The sequence below is a fragment of the Eutrigla gurnardus genome, assembly GCF_963514095.1.
Source record: "Eutrigla gurnardus genome assembly, chromosome: 3".
NCBI classification, from domain to species: domain Eukaryota; kingdom Metazoa; phylum Chordata; class Actinopteri; order Perciformes; family Triglidae; genus Eutrigla; species Eutrigla gurnardus.
The window spans coordinates 18,680,901-18,702,107 of record NC_139917.1 but is presented as its reverse complement, the minus strand read 5'-3'; the positions used below and the strand labels follow the sequence as shown (position 1 = coordinate 18,702,107).

The following is a 21,207-nucleotide window of genomic DNA, read 5'->3' as shown; positions in this document are numbered from 1 at the left end:
GTGCGATTCATTCAGCACATATTGTTCATAGAGTATAAGAACGGATGATGTGTGTTACAAGCCTATTACCCATATTGTTTCATGACGAAATAATTACAGTGTGGAGCCATACCTGAGGCAGAACTTAAGTAAAAGTCAAAGATCTCTGTGTGCACAGCGGATGAACAGGTTTAATGGTCTCGCTGAACAGGAAAGGCTTTGTTTTTTAATGCGATTTAGGTTAGATTCAAGTCCATTTCATGTTTTATTGCTCATAATATTTTAGTAAAATTAATTAGATTCAATTAAAAAAATGGTATTTGTCCCCGGGGGGTAATTTAGAACCTAAGCTGTGTTTTAGGAAGACAATCTTTATTTGTAGAGCTTTCTTTGTTTGCAATGTAATGTTATAAGACGTTATATTGTATTTCGGATGTTTGACATATCACAAATAAGTGTGATTTGGGCACTTATTAACAATTAGCTAATTTTCTTATACAAATATAATATGGTAATTATTCAATAGCATTTTAATGTCCTAGACTGCTGTACAGTGGACAATATTCATAATGTATTGATTATTAATAATGTTGTAAATACATTTTAAAATAAAGGTGTTTTTTCATTTCTATATATTAAAAAAAGTGTTTTTTTCATTTCTATATTCAAATAGATATTAATGTGCACTTTTACTTCTAATGATCACCTAAATAATGCTTCCACAAATGGAAAACGATGCTTTATTGTTTATATTGCATTTTAATTTTCTAAATTGAATAAAAATTTGATTATTGTTCACTGTACAGCAGGGAATGATTTTGAAGATTAAATGTCAAACAGCTTTTCCATTTTAATTTCAACATCGTCATAGTATGCCCATGTGAGTATGTGAAAATTAAAATAGAATTTTTTCCAATTATTTTACAACTCATATGTGGAAAATAATAGTGCTATTGTGGAATTACATTTTCCAGTTAACATTATCATTTTAATAAAGTCCCCTTTGGCCTTCCAACTAGTTGTAGTTTAGCAAAATATATTAGGGAATTTTTCAGGAACAACCTCTGCACTCCTCATTTGTAATTTTAAACTTTACTTATCTAGCTTTTGTACTGTAAGAAATTTGATTTGATCAAAAGATTAGCTCATAACCTTCACTACCTCTGTGCAGTGCCAAAGTTGCAAATTGATTGAGGGATGAATGTCATTATAAATTATTGGTTGAAACTGGTTGTTATATGATGATGTACGCATGCATCTAGATTAGGTTTTCTAGGAAGAAACAAAATATAACATTTTCATAGGAAAATACAAAGAAATGTATTTGTTTTTTTTGTTTTTTTGCCATATTTTGTTAAATTGGTGCACAATCTGACCAGGGATGTGATCTAAAAGTATCTCTCAGTTACAACCAGATGAAATGTGGTAAACAGGATCGTTAACTCTGCTGAATGGTACAATAACAGCCGTTTGAATGACTTACTAGTTTTATGACACCAACAAAAATGTACAAAACTGGAACAGCTGGTTTTATGTGCATGAACACAACGTCCGTGTTAACGTCCGGTGTTTACAGGAGCACTGACGGAGCCATGTCCCAGAACAGAGAAGTGATTGTTCAGCTAGTTAGTTGGCAGTCGCTGTTTATCAGAGGGGTCAAGGCTGTCGGTTATTGTTTGAGTGCAGCCACTGGCTCCTCTGCTGCACACAGATGACTGGAACGAGCAAAAGGTTACCCTTACTGATAACTGTCAACGAACCCGAGTGTCTCCGCTTGCATCAATCATTTGTGATCAATTCACCCCTTTGTGTCCGTTCTTTCTTCCTCTTTTCCGCTATTTTCTTTCTTTTTTTTCCCCCTTCAATCTTTTTATTACACTGCAATTACAGCTTATCTGCAGTGGTAAACTTGGCCCCTCCACTTCCTTATCTCTCTGGCTGGGCAGAGCAAGGGTCTCTTGAGTAAGAAGACAGAGAGAGAGAGAGAGAGAGAGAGAGAGAGAGAGAGAGAGAGAGAGAGAGAGAGAGAGAGAGAGAGAGAGAGAGATGAAAATAAGAAAAAAACAATGAGCAGAGAAGGAGACCTCAAGCAAATGAATGAGCAAGTTGCTGAAAGGAAGCAGGCTTTAGTTATTATTTCCTACCCTCCCTTTTCATCCTTAACAGCCAGCGCCATACATTTTCTTTTTATTTCCACCCTTTTCACACTGCCAGGCTGATAAAGAAAATAGCTGGATTATATGGATTAATTCACATTTACTGAATAATGATAGACATACATACATACAAATCCATTCCTTTTCTCTTGAACAATAGCCCCCGACCCCCCACCCCCACCCGCCCTTCTGACCCTAGCTGGTCAGTGGGTTTGTGTGTGTGTGTGTGTGTGTGTGTGTGTGTGTGTGTGTGTGTGTGTGTGTGTGTGTGTGTGACTGGGGTTAGAGAGTAGAACTTGGCCTTGTGGTCTGACCCCAGAGAAGAGACTGGTGTCTGGGTCTGAATGCCCTGTCTGACCTCGCTGTCGCAGCCTGTGTGTAGGTGTTTGTGTGTATGTGTGTGTCTATCTGTCTGTCTGTGTGCGCTCATCCATCTGAGAAGATGCTTTGCGTGTACATGCGTGTGAGACACCTATTTATATTCAACTATTAGCATGTGTGCATATACACATGAGCATATCTGTGCTTGTCTGTGTATACGTGTGTGTGTGTGTGTGTGTGTGTGTGTGTGTGTGTGTGTGTGTGTGTGTGTGTGTGTGTGTGTGTGTGTGTGTGTGTGTGTGTGTGTGTGTGTGTGTGTGTGTGTGTGTGCATGTCATCAAGCTCTCGCACTGTGTGTTGGGGGCAGGGGAGCATGGCTCTGGCCAGACCAGACAGAAGTGACAGGTATTGATCATCGTTGTTCCAGTCAAGCAAAGACCCTCTCAAGCCTGTGTGCTTTGGGGAGTCCTGTCTGCATCCAGGGGGAGAGAGGGAGAGAGGGACAACCACAATCAATGTCTGATCCTCCTCGGAGCGGCGGGGTCAGTCTGGATTCACCTCTCTTTTTTCTTCCTGACTGACAGCAGTAAAATAAGATATGTCAGTAAATGAACATCCAAATCATAAAAACCTAAAAAGAAAAAAAACACGTCAATTTTTCCCCTTATATCTTGAGTCTAAAAAAGAGGCAGGAAACAAATCTGATGCGAACAATTCTTCTCAAACAATATTTACAAAAAAATCTTCCATCGAAAAATGTCTTAGACAACATAAAATCACATCTCTCAGGAGTAATTGGCCTTATTGAAAGCCTCCTCATTTGAAACAAACAATGCAAAGGAGAAGAAACTATGATATTGTTGTCGTCAGGGGGAGTTGCATACCTCAGGATTTACACCGACTCGTCATCGGTGCTCCACAATCCCCCCCCTCCCTTCCACAGACAAATTGATTTGCAAGGGTCCGGAGCTTGCGAGCCCTCGGAGCGCCACCTTTTTTGCATACAGAGCGCTGCGGGGATAGCACAATGACTTGGTCCAACAAAAGACGAGAGGAGAGAGGGATGAGGAGAAAGGGAGAGAGGAGGGGGGGAGGTTCGTAGGGCTGGTGCGTGTTTGCGGGTGGGGGTTGGTCGCACCAGGCCAAACTCAGCAGGACAGGGAGAACTGGCTGGTTCAGAGGTCCACGATATCAACTAACACACACACACACACACACACACACACACACACACACATGGACACAGTCACCACACACAAATAAGCACACACACACACACATACACACTCCAGTGCCCTCGTGCCCCCAGCCCTCCCTCCTTGTCCCTTTATCCCTGTCTGGTTGGAAAGGTCAGTGCATGTCTGGGAAAGGGGGTCCCAGCATCCCCAAACCCCTCCATTCCACACACACACACATGCACACACACACACATGCACACACACACACGCAGACACAGCCCAGTCCATTCATTTTCATGTGAATTTGCCATAATTCACCATTACTGTACACACTTGCTGATAAAATACACACAGCAAAGTGTGTTTGTGTGTGATGTGAGAGCCTGAGAGAAATTTATGTGCACTGGTCAGCGCCACCCCCCCCCCCAGACAGTGCACCCCCCGATTACCCTCCTCCCCTCCCCAAACCCCGACCTCAGTGAAAGAAGAGAGTGAACACATTCAAATGGAAAACATAGTCCATTGTGTTTTGTCTCCTCACGATGTAAATAGCTACACTGGACAGCAAACAGAAATGCGCAATTGGCAATTGCGGCGGTGGCAACAATGCAGTGATGTCATACCCCGGGTCATGTGACCAATGGTGTTTAACTTACACATTTGCATAACTTACACAGCAATGCTGGTACATGTGATGATGTATTTAACTGTTCTCTCAGTAATATATTGCTGAGTGGACTCATATGCACACACACACTAACAACTGAGTGTGTGTGTGTGTGTGTGTGTGTGTGTGTCTTCATGTTTGGGTGTGAAGTGAGATGATCTGCTGTCTGGCTCTCTTCCTCTTCCCTGACACTGCTCCATGCACACACACACACACACACACACACTACGATAAAGAGAGAAACCCTCCTTCATGAACCTCCCGACCTGGAGCCCTATACAGCCCAACCAAGACAGGAAAGGAGAGAGGGCAAGATGGGGGAGGGAAGGTTGTGAAGACCAGAGAGACCGCAGGCCCAGCTGGGGTGGGGGAGGAAAATGAAAACCTCCCCTCTTCCCTTTTACTCCCTCACCTCACCCTCTGCTCTCTGACCTGCTGCGAGGAGGAGGACTTCCATGTCTGGTCCACTGCATGGCTGTGGATGAGTTGTCCAGCTCCTGTTTCTGGTAACTCCAGAACCTGTTGTACTCAACTGGTCCACAAAGTTTACTGCAAGAGTGATGAGTGCATGCAGCGCAGTTTGGAGCCCCGTGTTATGGCAACACTGACAGTTTTCATGTATCCATAATTCATTCAATTTTTTCAATATTTTTTCTCTCCTGTTCAGTGACATTTGCTTTCATTTTATTGCTTGATAACACATTGTTTTGAAGTTAAAGTATAAGCAGAGAGAACCCAAGGGAAGTGAGAATGCTTTGCCTTTTGCTTCGTCTCATTATTTCTGCATCGCTCCGACCAAAACAAACCAAAGTGTTGGTCAAAAGACTCACAGGCGACTTACTCACTTCTAGTTTGTGTGTCTTCTATCAAAGCGTCACATGATTTCCCCGTGCGAGCAAACACCTAACTGATCCTATTTGGTGCAAAATATTTGAATTGCATTTTTCGAAAAGCAACTTCAAACTAATGATGAATTACAGTAATGAGCAAGATGTCAGATTAAGATGCATCGATCTATGATGATACATGAGGAGCAGAAGTTAACTTCACATTATATCTGTTGTGCTGTTCGGCACATAGAATGAAAGAATAGATGTTTGGCTAAAAATGTAGGAATTTACTTTGATTCATAACATCCATCAGACAGTCAGACTTGCCCAGAAGATGTTGAACAGAGAGAAACAGGTGAAACATTAGCGCCTATGCTACCAATACCACATCTTATGATAGAAGGCATTTCAGTATCTCTACTGCTGACAGTGTTTCCTTGAATCGAGCGTGTATCCGTCACCTGTCAATGCCTAGTTCACACTACACACAGCTTCCTGACAAAAGCTCAAGTTTAGAAGAGAATCCGCGTTGACTCGGGCACCTTGACCCTCAAGCGCTGTTTTTTCAGATAGTTCAGTGATGATTCCAGATATCTAGCATAGTAAATATCTAGATCTGTGGGGGGAAATTATTTCAAGATGATTACAAAACAGCAAACAAAGTTGTAAATGTAAATGTAGTGTGAACATGACTCAGATAAACAGATAAATCACCAAGAGAGAAAACGAGAGCGTGACAGAAGGTGAAGGCTATGTTGTGTCTGAATGCCTTCTTTTTTGTCACTGACACTGATGAAGTGCAGTCGCTTTGTTGGGTTTGTATGTGTGTGTAAGTGTGTTAATATATCACCGTTCACCTGGTCCTTGGTCCACTAGGTGGTTCACACACACACACTATAAGTGTTTCTGCTGGTCCTGCCCCTGATCTGGGTCACGGGAGACCTCATTCAGGTCCATTCCATCCCCCAGAACCCCCTGCTGCTTCTGTGCTCCGTCCCAGCACCCTCGCACTCCTCCATGCCAGGGATTGTTTCCAAAGATTAGACTTAATATGAATATCCATAAACAGAATGGGACTCCCAGACTGTGAAAGCTATCAAAGACATATTTGCATCTAATCCTCAAAGAACCCCACTCCCACCCTTTACAGAGAGCTCACTACCCCCTTTCTACTAAACCTCCCCCGAAAAAAACCCTCAAACCTGCCATCCCCCAGCCCCAGAAACCCTCCCCTCTTGCCCCCCGGACCATCCCATCCATTCCCCAACCGTTGGGCCAGACAAGACCAGACCAATTCTGTTGGGGATTATTTGGCTTAGTGATGAATAATGGATGACCATCTCCCCTCTGGCTCTCCACCGCAGCAGCACCTCTCAATTGGCCTTGGCATCGAGCCATTCACTAGCCTGTCTGGATGGCTGCTTGGTCGGCTGGCTAGCTACCCGACCCAAGAGATCTACGTGATGATTGCAATATTGGGAAAGCATGGACAGAGTATTATATCTGAATATTGAGAATTTTCTTTATAATCATTTAGTGCCAAATGAATAGCACGTGGGTTAAGGTGATATGAGGGCAACTATTATGAATTTAGCAAGAAAGAATGTGGATTTAATTCAAAATTGCATAATTAATTATTGTTTTACTTTGTCAGCCTTTGTCAGAAATGTTTCAATGATACAAAGTTTGTCGTTTGGCATTTGTTTTAATTCAAATTTTTACGATGAAGTGGCTCACCGAACATGAAGTTACTGAATGCCTTTCAATAAATTAAAATATTAACTGCTGGTCCTGGACACTCAGTAGACCAAGGGGGCAGAGAGAGTGTTGTACAGAGCGTGGGAGAAAGGCCTGAACATTGTCCTTGCCCTGAAAAGCAAGGAAGCCACTCTTCTTTTATTCCTCCTCTCATCCTTGTTTTGCACTTTATCTCTTTTCATTCGCTCCGCTCTCCGTCTTATTTTCAATGGAGCACTTGGGGCCAAAGACATGTCAGTACTGTGGATACACACACCCGCGCGCGCACACACACACACAAGGACACACCTGGGCATAAGAGCGGCTACTGAAAGGAGACAAGTTCATCCAAAGGGCCCGGCTAACAGTAACACAGGAGGGGCCAAGTCCCATTGTGCCCCAGGTCCGCTCAGAGTCTTCTTACCCCTCAGTCTTCCTGAAGACAGACTCCCAAGGTGCAATTCGACAAGATGGTTTTTGTACGCGCATTATTTGTGACCCTTTTTTTGTCTTTCATTTTCTTGTTTTACAGCTTTGTTTGTTTGTTTCTTTCAGCCGAGGGTAGAGTAGCCTTGGGTCTTTCGACGACAGCTGTGCTGCCGAGCGCTGCATAGAAACAACACAAGTTCAGCACAATGACTGACAAGCGCTTTGTAGGACAGGAGGCCCACAATGAATGTGTCCTCACTAAAGACCACCGGTTGGCCCCATAAAGACCAGAATATTAGAGGCTGCCTGGTCCAAGAGAGTCGTCTTGCGATTCCCTGGAGTAGTTTGTAACAACTGCGAACTCCATTTTGCAAGATGGCGATATGTGGGCAAAACCTCTTCATATTTGTCTGTGAAGTGTTAACTGGACGGAATACTTGAAGAGGGAAAGAAAACAAAAAAAAAGGTGTGGATGAAACAGTTTTAAGTGTGTTCCTGCAATCGTATATATAGAAAAGAAATGAAAGAGAACAGAGAGATGCTGTAAAATATCAAACTTGGGTGTGACACAAGCTCTCTCTCTCTCTCTCTCTCTCTCTCTCTCTCTCTCTCTCTCTCTCTCTCTCTCTCTCTCTGCAACAAACACACTCTTAGATCCTGACTACTTCCAAAACGGACAAGCCCATACACAAACGCTGTTATACTGCAGGCAGAAGGAAGTATGTGCAGGGTGTAATAAGGTCGCTCTGGCAGGTCGAGCATGTGACCGTGGCCCTGCAGCCCCCCCTTCCCTCCCCCCTCATCCTGCTCTCTTTGACCCCTGGGCCTCAGGAATTAACCAGGAGAGGACCAGGAGTGGCGCGGCAATTCTCAGAAACTTCCAGAAACTTGCAGCGCCCTCTCACCCCTCAGCCTCGGCCAGTCTTGGACTCTGTCACCCCTGCAGCAGCTGGAGCGGCTCAGGGAGCTCTGCTGGCCCCCACAGGGGTGGTCAGTACTCACCATGCACCTTAAACACACACAAAGACATAGAGGGACACACGCATGAGGATATATGTGGTAAATATAGATAAGGAAGGACGGGGAAAATAAACATATGTTAACACAAAACAGCTACACAACGAGGGCTTTAGTCGCTGAGGTTCACACAAGAAACCAATATGGGAAGATTCAATGCCAATGTCTTTAAGATGCTCACTTTCTACGATATCTGCAAAGGTTGGAGACAGAGACAGAATGTAGCAAATACATAACATTTCTTTATTTGTTAAATCGTGCAATTCTAAGTTCTATCATTCTAGCTCCCTAAGAAAGGCTATATCCTCATAGCCAGGGATGCATTTCTGATGGAGTACTGAATCTCATTTCATTATATTGGATTAAAACAGTCTAAATTTAAAGGAAAAGTTACACTTACCTTGTATGCTTTCTTGCCAAGATTTGGATGAGAAGATCGATACTACTCTCATGTCTGTCGGGAAATATGAAGCTATATGGCCAACAGTCGGTTAGCTTAGCTTAATAAACATATCGGGTGTAACTGCTACCCTGGCTCTGTTCATAGATAATAAAATCCACATACCAGCACCTCTAAACCTCCCTAGTTAACACATCATATCTGGTTTGTTTAATCTGTAGGAAAACTGCAGTGTGGGACTATTTCTTGCATTTCTTTTTTCATGTCTTCCCTGTCAGGTAAGCTAAGTGGCTTCTGGCTAAAGACTTCTATTTACCAGAGAGATATAACAGAGTTATTGATCCTCTCAAGATTTTAAAACTATAAGAATCAGCCTTCTGTATCCTGCAGGTGCCTTGACCTTGGTGTCCTGCAGTACTGGGTAAAAATGGAGCAATCTACAGAAAACGACAATTCCTATATACTTCAGTTCAACATGAGTCAAACTCGATCATTCTGAAAAAAAAACCCGGCTGTCATGGTTGACGTGGTTTACCTGCTATAAATGATGTATCTGCTGAGTTGCTGTCGTGTCCAGCCTTAACTGACACTGAAATACGGTGGCATAAAGAGGCCGGAGGATGAACTTTGCCTCTTTATTCACAGGACTGTAAACAGGCGCCCTACTGTCTCCCACTGCACACACAGCATGCTGCTTGCACACACACACACACACACACACACACACATACAGGTGCACTGCAAAGCACACACAAGTCAGAGGGCACTGATAATATGACCCTGTTTAACTGGTCATATATATCCTGCCAGCGGCGTTGCACCTGGAGAACACACACAATGCAAAGATATGACCATAAGCACACACCAACCCTGTTGTATGCAGACACATGCATGTGAGCGCACACGCCCATGTCGCAACAAGTCCACATGTAATAAAGCATGACACGCACACACACACACACACACACACACACACACACACACACACACACACACACACACACACACACACACACACATAAACATACAGCTTTTGGCAGTAGTGGCTGCACACCACGGCTTTAAAGGTTAGAACATGGTGCCACTCGTGTAGCTCGGGTTCAAGGTCAGATCGGTCGGTCTCTGAATCTACTGTCCCCTTCCTGCCCCACCTCCCTCACCCTCTGACCCTCCCCCCTCCTCCAACCACCACGCTCGGGAATGAGCCTCCCCTGCAGTGTGCCAAAGGAAACCCCTTCAGTGGCGGACCAACCACAAACTGATAACGTAACAGCGCAGCGTTCACTGACATAGTGCTGACCTGCACAAGACTGGTCCTTTTGTGTCAGTGCACACACACACACACACACACACACACAAAATGAAAATTGAGGTTTTTTTTATGAATGTCAAACGTCCCAAAGTTCAGTAATAAAGGCAATACCTTAAGGCTCATATCTGATTGCGCACCACAAAGCCAAAAAGAGTCCACTCAATTATGGTCGGTATTCAGGACATTCCTTCCCCCTCACCCGTCGGCCCCTATCCTTCTTTTTCACTCTAGGGTCAAAGTTTTCACCTTATCTGGAAGCCATCAGCAGTACCAGTCCCACCTCTGTGACTCATTTAGTTGAAACTGTTGCACGTCGTTAAAATCCTTCTCTCTAGGTCTGAGAAGTAGGAAAAAGGGGGGGGGGGGGGGGGGGGGATCACATCCACGGACATTTAAAGCAATACTTCACAAGCGAGGTAATCCGGGTCTCTGCCAAGATTTTCACTGCCAGTTACAGCACATATTGTCTAGCGGGCAGACTACGACTCAGATGTTGTGAAGGCAGAGGAGGAGGAGGAGGAGGAGGAGGAGGAGGAAGGGGGATTCTGCCGTGATCCAGTTTACTATTTTGGCTGGGGCTTTCTTCTCGCTGTGTGGTCATGGGGGAGATCGGCACAGCCAGCAGGCAGCGAGGACACTGGCTGGCCACAGCCTGACACAGAAGCCACATGGCCAGAGAAAGAAAGGGAAGGAGAAGAGTTAAGAGAGGGAGAGGTGTAAGGAGAAAGCCAAGCCGAGCTGTAGGGTGAGGAATGCGGGTGAGGTTATTCTGGTTTTCTCTTTTATGTTCCTCGAAATTTTCTCACTCTGGTCCCCCGTTTCTTAGAACACTTCCTCCTCGCTGTTGCCCTTCAACTTCAGCCCGGACAAAACTTCAACTTAAACCTCGTCCCGCCATCCATCTCCCCGTCCCTCCTGTCTCCCTTCCCCCCACTCTTTCTCTCTCTCTTTCCTCAGACAGACACAGCTACCCTCCTGGACGTTTCCTTTCTGCCGGCCTGCCCCAACAAAGGTGCTCAGTCATGTGAAACCTAATCTCCAGCCCCCCAAAACCTGACCCTTGACCCCTTCAGTCTTCACACAGCCAGAGGGGGAGGGGAGCCTGGGCAGGAAAGGGAGGCTTTTGGGAAAAGGTCACATTCCCGAAGACACTTTTGTGTACGCACGTGTGTGTGTGTGTGTGTGTGTGTGTGTGTGTGCACCCGATCCATTATGTGGTTTGCGTTCCAACATCTGCATGTGTGTTTGATTCTGACTCTGTGTACAAAAGTGCATGAGGGGAAGTTCGCCCGTGCACTCCTGTGAACTTAACTGCCTCTTGTGTTCTTCGTGTGCGTGCATGCATGCGTGTCTGTTGTACAGTAGGTATGAGTGTGTGCGTGCAGAGGCACACACACTCTATGGGCGTATACGCATGTTTGTGAGAGAGCACTGTCAGCCCCCAAGCGTTGCTGTCCATAGACAAAACACAGACTTTGTTTTCTAGCCGAGCCAGACCTGCAAGTCTTGTCTGGGCAGAGCTCCTCTCTTTCCACCCTATACTGGCAATCCTCAGATCTTTGTGCGTGTGTGTGTGTGTGTGTGTGTGTGTGTGTGGAGCGTAGTGTGTGTATATGTGTGAGGCACTGGGTGTCAGCTGTCCTGGGTGATTAGTGCTTTTATATTGTTCCAAGGGGCCCCGGACAAGGCCCCCTCTTCACTGCAGCACAGCACAGCTGCAGTCTGCCTCTCCATCTCTGCTCTTCAGCCCTCCTCTACTCGCTGACACTCGTGAGACGGGCTCAGGGCCCCGAGAAAAAGAAATTAGCCTGAAACAGAGGCAAGAACGTGAGGAAGAGGAGTGGACAAAGAGATGGAGCCTGGCAGAGTGCGTATGATATAGGGAACGAAGAAAGAAAAGGAAGGAGGCCGCGGAGAGACGAGGAGGGATGATAGGCTGATGGTCGATGCGAGGAGGAGACAGGAGCGACAGAGAGACGGAGGAAAGCAGAGGAATCAGAGAGGGAGAGCAGCAGACGGGGAGAAGTGGCATATTAGGAGGATTAGAAAGTCGATTCAATGCGCTGACTCTTTCCTGGACAGGATTTCCCCAGCTATGCCTGGGAGGCCTCCTGTGCTTTAAACACACAGACAAGTCAGGACAGAGAGAGGTGAAGTAGGGGAAGAAGAGCAAAAGAGGATGGGGGAGTGTGTGTGTGTGTGTGGGGGGGGGGGGGGGGGGGGGGGGCAAGCTTGAAAACAATCTTTTCAAGAGTGTTTGTGAACTAGTTTTGATTAGCATAATGAACTAATAAATCCTGCGCTTCAACAGCAGAGCCAGTGTTCCTCCTAAGACTAGCCAGAAATGAGAGGGACGGGGAAAATAAAACACTTTTCAATTTTCTAAAACATCTTGTATCACGAATGGAAAACAAGTTTGCTGAAGAATAGATAGTCCCTGCAAGACAACGTTTTGGAAAAGCCTCCCTTCAGTCAAAGAACTGTGATTGTTGCCTTTACGAGTTAAGGACATATGTCTACACCAGGACGAGGGGGGGGGGGGGGGGGTCTGGGTCTGGTAGGCAAGGTCCAGGAGTCTGCTATGGGAAAAGTATGTCTGCTATGCATGGGTTGTTTGGTGGCTGGGATTTGTGGGCCAGAGCATTGTTGCTCTCTTGACATTGAACTTGGGAGATCGGAGACAAGAGGGGAGTGGGGGTGGGGGTGGGGTAACCACCCTCCTGAACATTATAAATGTGTATATGTGCAAGAACACACACAGGCTGACAATTCCTTGCTCACAACTCCCACCCGCCACCTCCCCATCCCCCCACTTACTTGCGACTCTGCTTTATCTTAACTGTCAACACCTGGCCCGAGCAGGAACCTCTCTCTATCGGTGAACTTTAATCTGGCCCTGCTAGGCAAACAGCGCCGGGCTCGGACAAGGAGAGCGATTAGTCTGTCACGTTGCCCTCCAGTGCTTCGGCGAGGGAGAGGAGGAAACGGGGAAGGGAGCGGTCGGAAGAAAAGGGGGAGATGGGACGTAGGAAGACATATAAAGTTTGATACGTGCAAAAAAAAAAAAAAAAACACGAAGGAGAAAAAAGGAGTGGTGTGGTAGGGGAAAAAGAGATGGGGGGGAGGGGGTGGGAGGGTTTTCTGGAGACACAACAGACGCTTCGTCTGACCTGACAAGGCCACAGACCAGAGATATGCCGGTTGAACTTCTACCCCCTATGACTGGTGAATCAAGCTGAGCCATGCAAACACACCTGGGTGCAATACATCCAAACACACATGCACTTAAGTGTCACATATATTAAATTGTCTACATATTCTTGTAGCTCTGTATAGTGTTCAGTTAGAAAGTGAGTTTGCAGACCCAAATAAAAAAAAGAAAAATCACCATATTCAGATATGTATGTAATACCTTTTTATTTTTTTCAAGACAAAATGGCTGAGTGAAGAGAATAATGCAGACAACAGCGGAAAATCGAGTGGCATCTCCATAACTGAAAACAATAACAACAACAAAAACCTGTAAGTCGAGCGAGAACTCATGAATGTTGGTCAATGACCTTTGGTCACCAAACAGAGCAGTTAAGCCATCGCAAATTCATCAGGAGGGAGAAAAAACGAACTGATTTGTTTTGCAGTGACTCTGTTCTAAACAGAGCGTGTGTGTGTGTATAGTCATAATAAATAATGTCGACCAATGCCGTAGGTCAACTTCAAGTTCAGTTCAGAAAAAAAAAAACAGCTTGAGAGTAAATACAGAACACGGGATGAAATCAGGCTGGAAACTCAAATGTACCTCAATACCATCAGCAATGATAACATGTACCAAACTTTTTTTCTTTCTTTCTATGATTTATTTAGAATATGCCTTGCATATGAGATGTACCATATTTAAATTATAAAGCACCATGGTTCTTTTGGCAATGAAAGACAACAAAATTCAAAATGACAAAAAGAAAACTGTAGCAATAAAACAAAAAATGCTTTTCAGATTGATGTTGGATTGATTGCATATGACAAAAGGTCTTTTTCAAAAACGGCTGGAATGTTATCAGGTGGTACATGTTCAAGGACAGTAAAAAGTTGGCTACCGAGAAAACCCAACAATAGCTTGTATTACTGCATATAAAATGGCAGGAGAGAAAAATATATAAAACAAACTAAAAAGATATGTACAACCACCTGTTTTTACCTCATTGTGGTCACTCCAGCGGGACTGCCTGAAAAGGCCATTATATGACCTCTCACCCTTGGGGAACTCCACAATATTTTATTTTTCAAAAACATACTTATTTTCAAGCATACAAATTATTCACACTATATTATCCTGCCAAATTAAGAAAATATACGGTGGCAGCTTGTTGGGATTTTTTTTCACTACAGAAAAAAGGGTACATTGAAACCTTTAAAGAGTACAGGCAAAACAGTTAAAAATACAGGCTCCAACATAAATACTATAAGTGCCTACACTAAGTGAACATTAATTTCAAATACCATTCTAAATACAGGAAAAAAGTAGACCATAAATGTGTTTTGAACATAGGAACTTACATGAGTGTGCATTTTCCTATGTGTTTTAAGTTCTCTCTATATATTTATATATCATAAATCTCTCCCCAATGCAAATTTTTGTTCAACCTGAAGACTTGTGTATAGTAAAGGCAAAAAAGATGAGAGACATGTTCATTACAATTCATTACATAGTGATCAAGTCCTGGATGTCACCAAGACAGAAAAGAGAAGCAACAATAAACAATAAAAAAAATGAAAACAAAATTTTAAATAAGGGTCTCCCCTAAAGATATTGAAGTGTTACTTAAAAAAAACGCACACAATTTACTTATCTTTTAAAATCAAATTTCTAGACTTTTTTTCTTTCTGTACTGAGCTGTATATTTCTATAGTTGGTATGAAGCAGGATATTTCTATGGCGGTTCCTGCATTGATACCACGAGAGCCAAACTGATGTTTAGTTCTTGGGGGGGGGGCATGGCTGACAACAGTTTCTAGTTCGACTTTTTTTTTCTTTTCTTTTTAATGCAAAGCAATGACACCACTCTAATCTGTCAACATAAGAGCAAGTTTTCCCTTGAGCGTCCACCTGTAAACTGGGAAAATTGAACAGTGCACGTAGGTAGTCCCAGATGTGAAATCCGGTCCGCGTTTTATACTCAACCGACTGTACCTCCGATTAGAGAGACAGATACAGAATCCAAGGCAGAGTGACAAGTGCTATATCATCGATATGACGGGATGGATCAAACAAAAATGACCACAATGAGGTCTAGAGTATGTTAACTGAAAAGAACACAAAATTGAAAATTTTACTCTTAAAAACGTGTGTGAAAGGGGTAATTTGCTGAAATTATTCTTTTTTTTCTCTACTAAATTCCGATTCTTGACTTTAGATTTGTGTTTCCAATGAGTTTATAAAAAAAGTTTTCAGATTACTTAAGGGTTTCTAACATCTAACGTGTCAAAGAGAATAAGCGCTATAAGGACATAAACATTTGAATTGTAGAGACACCTGGTCAACCCACTCCCGACCCCGTTACCCTTACCCTACAACCCCCCCCCCCTAAACCCCCACCCTCACCCAAAATCTGTCTGGCTTAGAACGACTAAAACCCACTCTGTGGACTCCAAGTGGCTGCTGGCTACACTGCTGCCTGACACCGAAGAAACATAACTCTGTGCTACTTACAAAAAAAACCCTGCAAACTTTTAATTTTCAAAGAAAATAAACACTCTGGAAAATTAAGAGCTTTACGTTGGTTAAAAACAACTCGTCAGACTACCCTCTCAGTATGGTACACATGTACCGGAAAACATAAACACCTAAACCAAAAACTCTACACACATACTCCTTTTTAGCATGTAACATGCCAGTAAACAGAATCATAATCTGGAGAATAACAATATACACGAGTCAGGCAGATAAATGATTTACCAGAGGTACACATCATCTTTTTTTTTCTTTTTTGTTTTAGCTGGTTCCTTATGCTCTGCTAAGTCACAAAACGACAGGGTTGTGCAGGTGCTTGATGCAAGGACCTGCTTATTCCATATGTGCACAAAAATGTCCTGTAATCTTCTATAGCTGAAACTCCGAGCTTATAGCAAAAAAGGAGGATTAACTAATGCAGGTAAAATATCCAAGGCACTCTTTGTTGTCATTTCACACCATATTGTTAATTTCATCACTGTTTGTCAAAGAAATATGTCACAGCGCTAGTGCCTAGCATTTCATAGGCAGTCCAATTTCTCTCTATATATAGATTTATATATATCTCATCTCAATCTTGCATGGAAAATCTTTCACAAAGATCAGTTTTTTTAAGTGTGACCCTGCTTGTGTTGATGTTTTGATAATATGACACTGTCCACTATGTTTGAACATAAAACTGTACATGATATGTAAAAACAGTATGCACTGTATGCAGCATGGGTTCTCATAACTAACTTTTTTTTTTTCTTTTCTTTTTTCTTTTTTACGTTGAAGAAATCAAAAAGTATCAACAGCAACACATGTACAACCAAACCCACCAGCCGAGGACAAATTTTCTCTCTAAGTAGCCAAAACACACCGAGCATGCTGTCCAGTTACAAAAAATACAAAACGTGTAAATTATTGCACAATAGAAAGGCTCAAAAAGTTTTGCGTTTGATGCAATACTATTGCCCCAATGATGGATCATGCATTCAGCTTTTTCCAGTCGGGGATGATAACAGGGCTGTACCGTGTACTGGTGTCTAACCCTGTTGTCCTTTCCCCTCACTTATTGGCTAGTTAGCCAGGGTCGCTTTTTAGCCGGGGGGAGCTGAGAGAGAGAGAGAGCTGCCAGCATGCTGCTCTTTGCCTACTCAGTCTTAATGTCATTAGCCAGAGGGCGGTCGCTGTGCCACTTCTTCATGTGTTTCTCCAGAGTGCTGTATACACTGAAAGGCATGTGGCAGATTTCACATTTGTACACGTCCTTGCCCATCTGTCCGTGGGTCTTCATGTGGCGGGTGAGCTTTGAGCTCTGGGCGCACGCGTAGCTGCACAGCTCGCACTTGTAGGGCCGCTCGCCAGTGTGACTGCGTCGGTGCACTGTCAAGTTGCTGCAGTTCTTGAACACCTTGCCGCAGTACTCGCAGGTGTCACTGCGGCGGCCGTCCTTGGAGCTCGGCCGGCCGTTCCCGCCGTGGGGAGTGCTGGCCCCGCTGCCGGTGCCGCTGCGTCCCGACGTCGCCCGCTCCCCGTCGAGCTCGCCCGGCGGCGTGGAGAAGCGCAAGCTGCCGTTTTCCGACGAGTGCTCGGATGAGGAGGCGAAGGGCGATTGTCTGGAGTCCCCACCTGTGAAGCTGATGAAGGGGTCCTTGAGTTGTCGTGAGGCAGCGTAGCCGGCTAGCCACTGGGAGTAGACGTTCTCCGTGTTTGGGATGGTGGGCATGGGGGGGTCGATGTCCTTCTCCACCTTGATGCGTTTGGAGAGGGGACTGAGGGAGCGAGGACTGACCCCTCCACTCAGCAGCTTCCTAGACAGGCTGTCAGTGGAGAGAGGTCCCAAGCCATTGATGGTAGTGGTGGTCCCATCATCCGCCCGGTCCGACTCCAGGGCCGAGTCCTCGTCACCAGGCTCCTGGGACGAGCTCCGGCGGTGCGGGTGAAGGGCCTCGCTGTTCTGGTGGTGGCGGGCCCCTTCTAGCCGCAGGCTGAAACGATAGTCATTCCTCCCCTCTCCTTCTTCGACTCCAGGCTTAGTCTCAATTTCCTCCTCCTCCTCCTCCTCCAACTCCTCCTCTTCTTCCTCTTCCTCCTCCTCCTCTTCTTCCTCCTCCTCCTCCTCTTCCTCCTCCCCCTCCTCCTCTTCTCCATTTTCAGGCATCAGACCGTTGTTCTCGCTCTTGAACTTGGCCACCACTGACTTGAGAGCGTCCGTGGCGCTGCCCATCAGATCGCTGGTACCGGGTTCCGGGGAGCTGGCGGTCGAGAGGCCGTCGTCCGACTTGGCGTTGAGCGCCGACGACTTGTTCTGACAGTGCGTCTTCATGTGCCGTTTCAGTTTGCTGGCCTGGGTGCAGGCGTGGTTACAGAGGTGACACTTGAATGGCTTTTCCCCCGTGTGGCTACGCCGGTGAACGATTAAGTTGCTCTGGAACTTGAAAGTCTTCCCGCAGAACTCACAAGACTTTGACTTGAGAGGTGTTCCCGGCGTGGCCGCGTTGGTTATGGGGTTGGGGGTGGAGCGTGAGCCAGAAGGTGACTGAGAGGTGGAGAGGGGAGGCGTGGCTGAAAAGGGAGGCTTCGAACCTGGCTGGAATGGCTGCAGCAGTCGTTGCATAGGGCTGGGCCTGTTGGGGGAGAGAGGTGGGGAGGCGCCGGTGGCGTTCCCAGCCAGCTCACGTAGACGTCTAGAGAAGTCCATCGGAGGGGCTTCTAGTGGCACTGAGTTGAGCCTCATCACCCTGTCGAAGGCGCTGGGATGGTGGGTGGCCAGGGCCAGGTCATCGGGACTGAGGTGGTGGCGCGGCGGCGGGCTGAACAGCGGTGGGGTTCGGGGGTAACGGCCCTCGCGAGGTGTGGTTGCTGACTCGCGGCCGGATCCAGAGCCCGGCATCCTCAAGAGGCTGTAGGGACTGCCATCGGCCAAGTGGACCGCATGGAGGGGAGGCTGGGAGGAGGCACAGTCACCCCCCATCCCAGGTGCCGCAGCCACGCGGGGGGTGAGGGGGCTGCCGGGTTCACTCTCCAGGTAGATGCGGAAGCCGTGGGTGTTCTGGGCATGCTGGAGTAGGAACCAGGCACTGGTGAAGGGCTGCTTACAGGTGGTGCAGGTGTAACTGCTGGGCTCATCTTTATCTGACAAAAACAAGGGACACAAAGAATGGACCCGTTAAAATGATAACAATAATTAGAACATAACTGTGGACCCATTCAAAAGGATTCCGTACTGAAAAGTGAGGTCACACAAAAAAAAACATAAACATATTCAATTATATTAAATGAAATCTTCCTTTTTACTTAACACACTGCAAAATGCATTTTAAAGGCATATTAATGCAACGCATGAATGCATTTTAAACATATGCGCCAGATTAAATATTATGCATTTTCTTTTTCAAACCGGCATTCATTTCCAGGTGGTGTACGCTTAAAAAGAGAACGACTCAAACGATAATGAGAGACATCTCAGGCAGCAAATGCAGAATTTACACAGTTGAGAAGGCATACGAATATTTGAAACAATAATTGACTTTCAATAGCACTCGCACACTGACCAGAGATTTGCCTGACAACGCACGCCTAATCTCGCTAAACACACTCATCGCCCCTCCAATGCGATGTTTACAGAATTAGCAAGGCTAACGCGGGACATGTATCTGATGCTGCATATTAATGTTGAATACAAATAAGAGGTCACATGTTAATAAATTGTACCAGCGTTTATCACAAAAAAACACACATTCGCAGCAAAAGGAAGCGGAGGGAGAAATTGTGTTTGAGTGTTTGTTTGTGTGTGGGTGGGGTGGCTCCTATAAAAATGCATTTCATGCATTACTTTTCTATTTCTGATATTTCATGCTTTATGGATTTATTTAAATCCTCTCAGGTGAATAGAAAAGGAGAAGAAGAGGAAAGCAGAAGTGAGAGATATGCAAAATAAGAAGCATCCGCCACTTGCAAATGTTCTCCCTCTTTCATCTTTTGGCTTTCTTATCCTTTCTTCTCTTTTTTTCTCCTTTTTTTTTTCACTGGAGGGCATTTTTCTGAAGTCATTTGCAGACACCGAACCCAAAACCACGGCCATACGATGCCGGAGAGGGAGGGAGAGACAAAGATAGGCACACGTGTATATGTGTGTGTGTGTGTGTGTGTGTGTGAGTGATTGTGACTATGAACGATCCCTAAGATGGTGGATGGACAGTCGTGCATGTTTGAAGCCTGCTGTGGCTGAGAGACAAAGGGGTGAAGAAGGGCCAGAAAGAAAAGACGGCTGCTGGGAGGAAAAAGAGGGATGTTGAGGATGAGAAATAGACTGAACAGATTGGTGTTTTTGTGGTTCTCCTTTCTATCTCGTGTGTCCACGGCCACAGTGGCCCACTCCAAACAATCTCACTTAAAGACCAGAGCACGGCATAAAATGTGCATCCAATCAAACCTCCACGCAAACCTTTTTCTCTTGACTGAATAGAGTTGGAAGGGGGGGGGGGTATACTGGTAAATTATGGATCATTACAATCTGCAAAAATTACAGTTAATTGCTGCCACCTGCAAGGGGCTTTGACCCACTATGGAATTTTTCCATCGTAAAAAAGCCATTTGCCCATACACATTTTTTGCTCCCCACTCATAAGCACAAATAAAATGTGCCCATTACATTGGCTTTGGCTATATGTACGTTTCCTATGATTATGTGTGTGTTTTTTACGGCTTTAAATAGAAAGCCCCGTATCACTCGTAAAATGGTTGCAATAACCTGGCCTCCGTTCACTTTGCTTTGATTTGCAGCCTATACACACTTCCTCGTCCCCCGTCTTAATGTGCGAGCGGAGAGTGCATATGCATGAGGGGGGGAAAATAGATGAAAATGTTCTGTTATTGTGAAGGACGAGAGAGGGAGATGGAGGGGTTTGGCTCGAACGCCGCCTTCTCCTCCGAGACGCAGCAGCGCTCGTCGGAGGAAAGAAAGAGCCGAGGGATCGGCGGGGGGAGAGAAGGGAGCAAAGTAGGGGGAGAAGTGTGGCGTGAAGGGGACATTCCTAATGACAACCCACCACATTCGTGAAGGACGCGAGAGCCGGAACGCAGCACTTCAAAGCCGGTAGTCGATTCCTTTTCTGATGTATCAAAAAAGGAGCATGTCTTGTGCTATGCAATCACAAGCCCGTCTGCGGACATTTGACAAACCGTGCCACAAGCGGAGACAATAATTGTTATTCCCATCCAAACACTGGACACGTTGATGGGCATCTACAAGGCAGACCAAAGCGTTGCCCGGAATTCAACAACAACAGCAGAGAGGATATCTAAATAAGCCCACAACTGTCCTTGGTAGCTGCGCTCAAAGGGATGGAAGGACAGTTATTTAAAAGGAGAAAAGACATCCTGACAAGGCATTTGATGGCCTTGAAGGGGTTTTGTTTTTTTGCTAGTAAGAAGAAGAGAAAACTGTGCTGGGGAGGAAGGATGATCTT

The 21,207-nt window shown here is 45.3% G+C and overlaps 2 protein-coding genes across 2 annotated transcripts in view; one reads left to right on the top strand and one right to left on the bottom strand.

The window, feature by feature from the left end:
- The window catches only part of rps15a (ribosomal protein S15a), a 395,439-nt gene that overhangs the window by 346,938 nt on the left and 27,294 nt on the right, over positions 1 to 21,207 (top strand). The window lies entirely within an intron of this gene.
- The window catches only part of LOC311009623 (B-cell lymphoma/leukemia 11A-like), a 34,504-nt gene continuing 26,715 nt past the window's right edge, over positions 13,419 to 21,207 (bottom strand). The window contains exon 3 of the mRNA XM_084003919.1: positions 13,419 to 18,871. Coding sequence (XP_083860045.1) covers positions 16,887 to 18,871 — 1,985 coding nt within the window. The 3' untranslated portion in view covers positions 13,419 to 16,886. The remainder of the gene's footprint in view (positions 18,872 to 21,207) is intronic.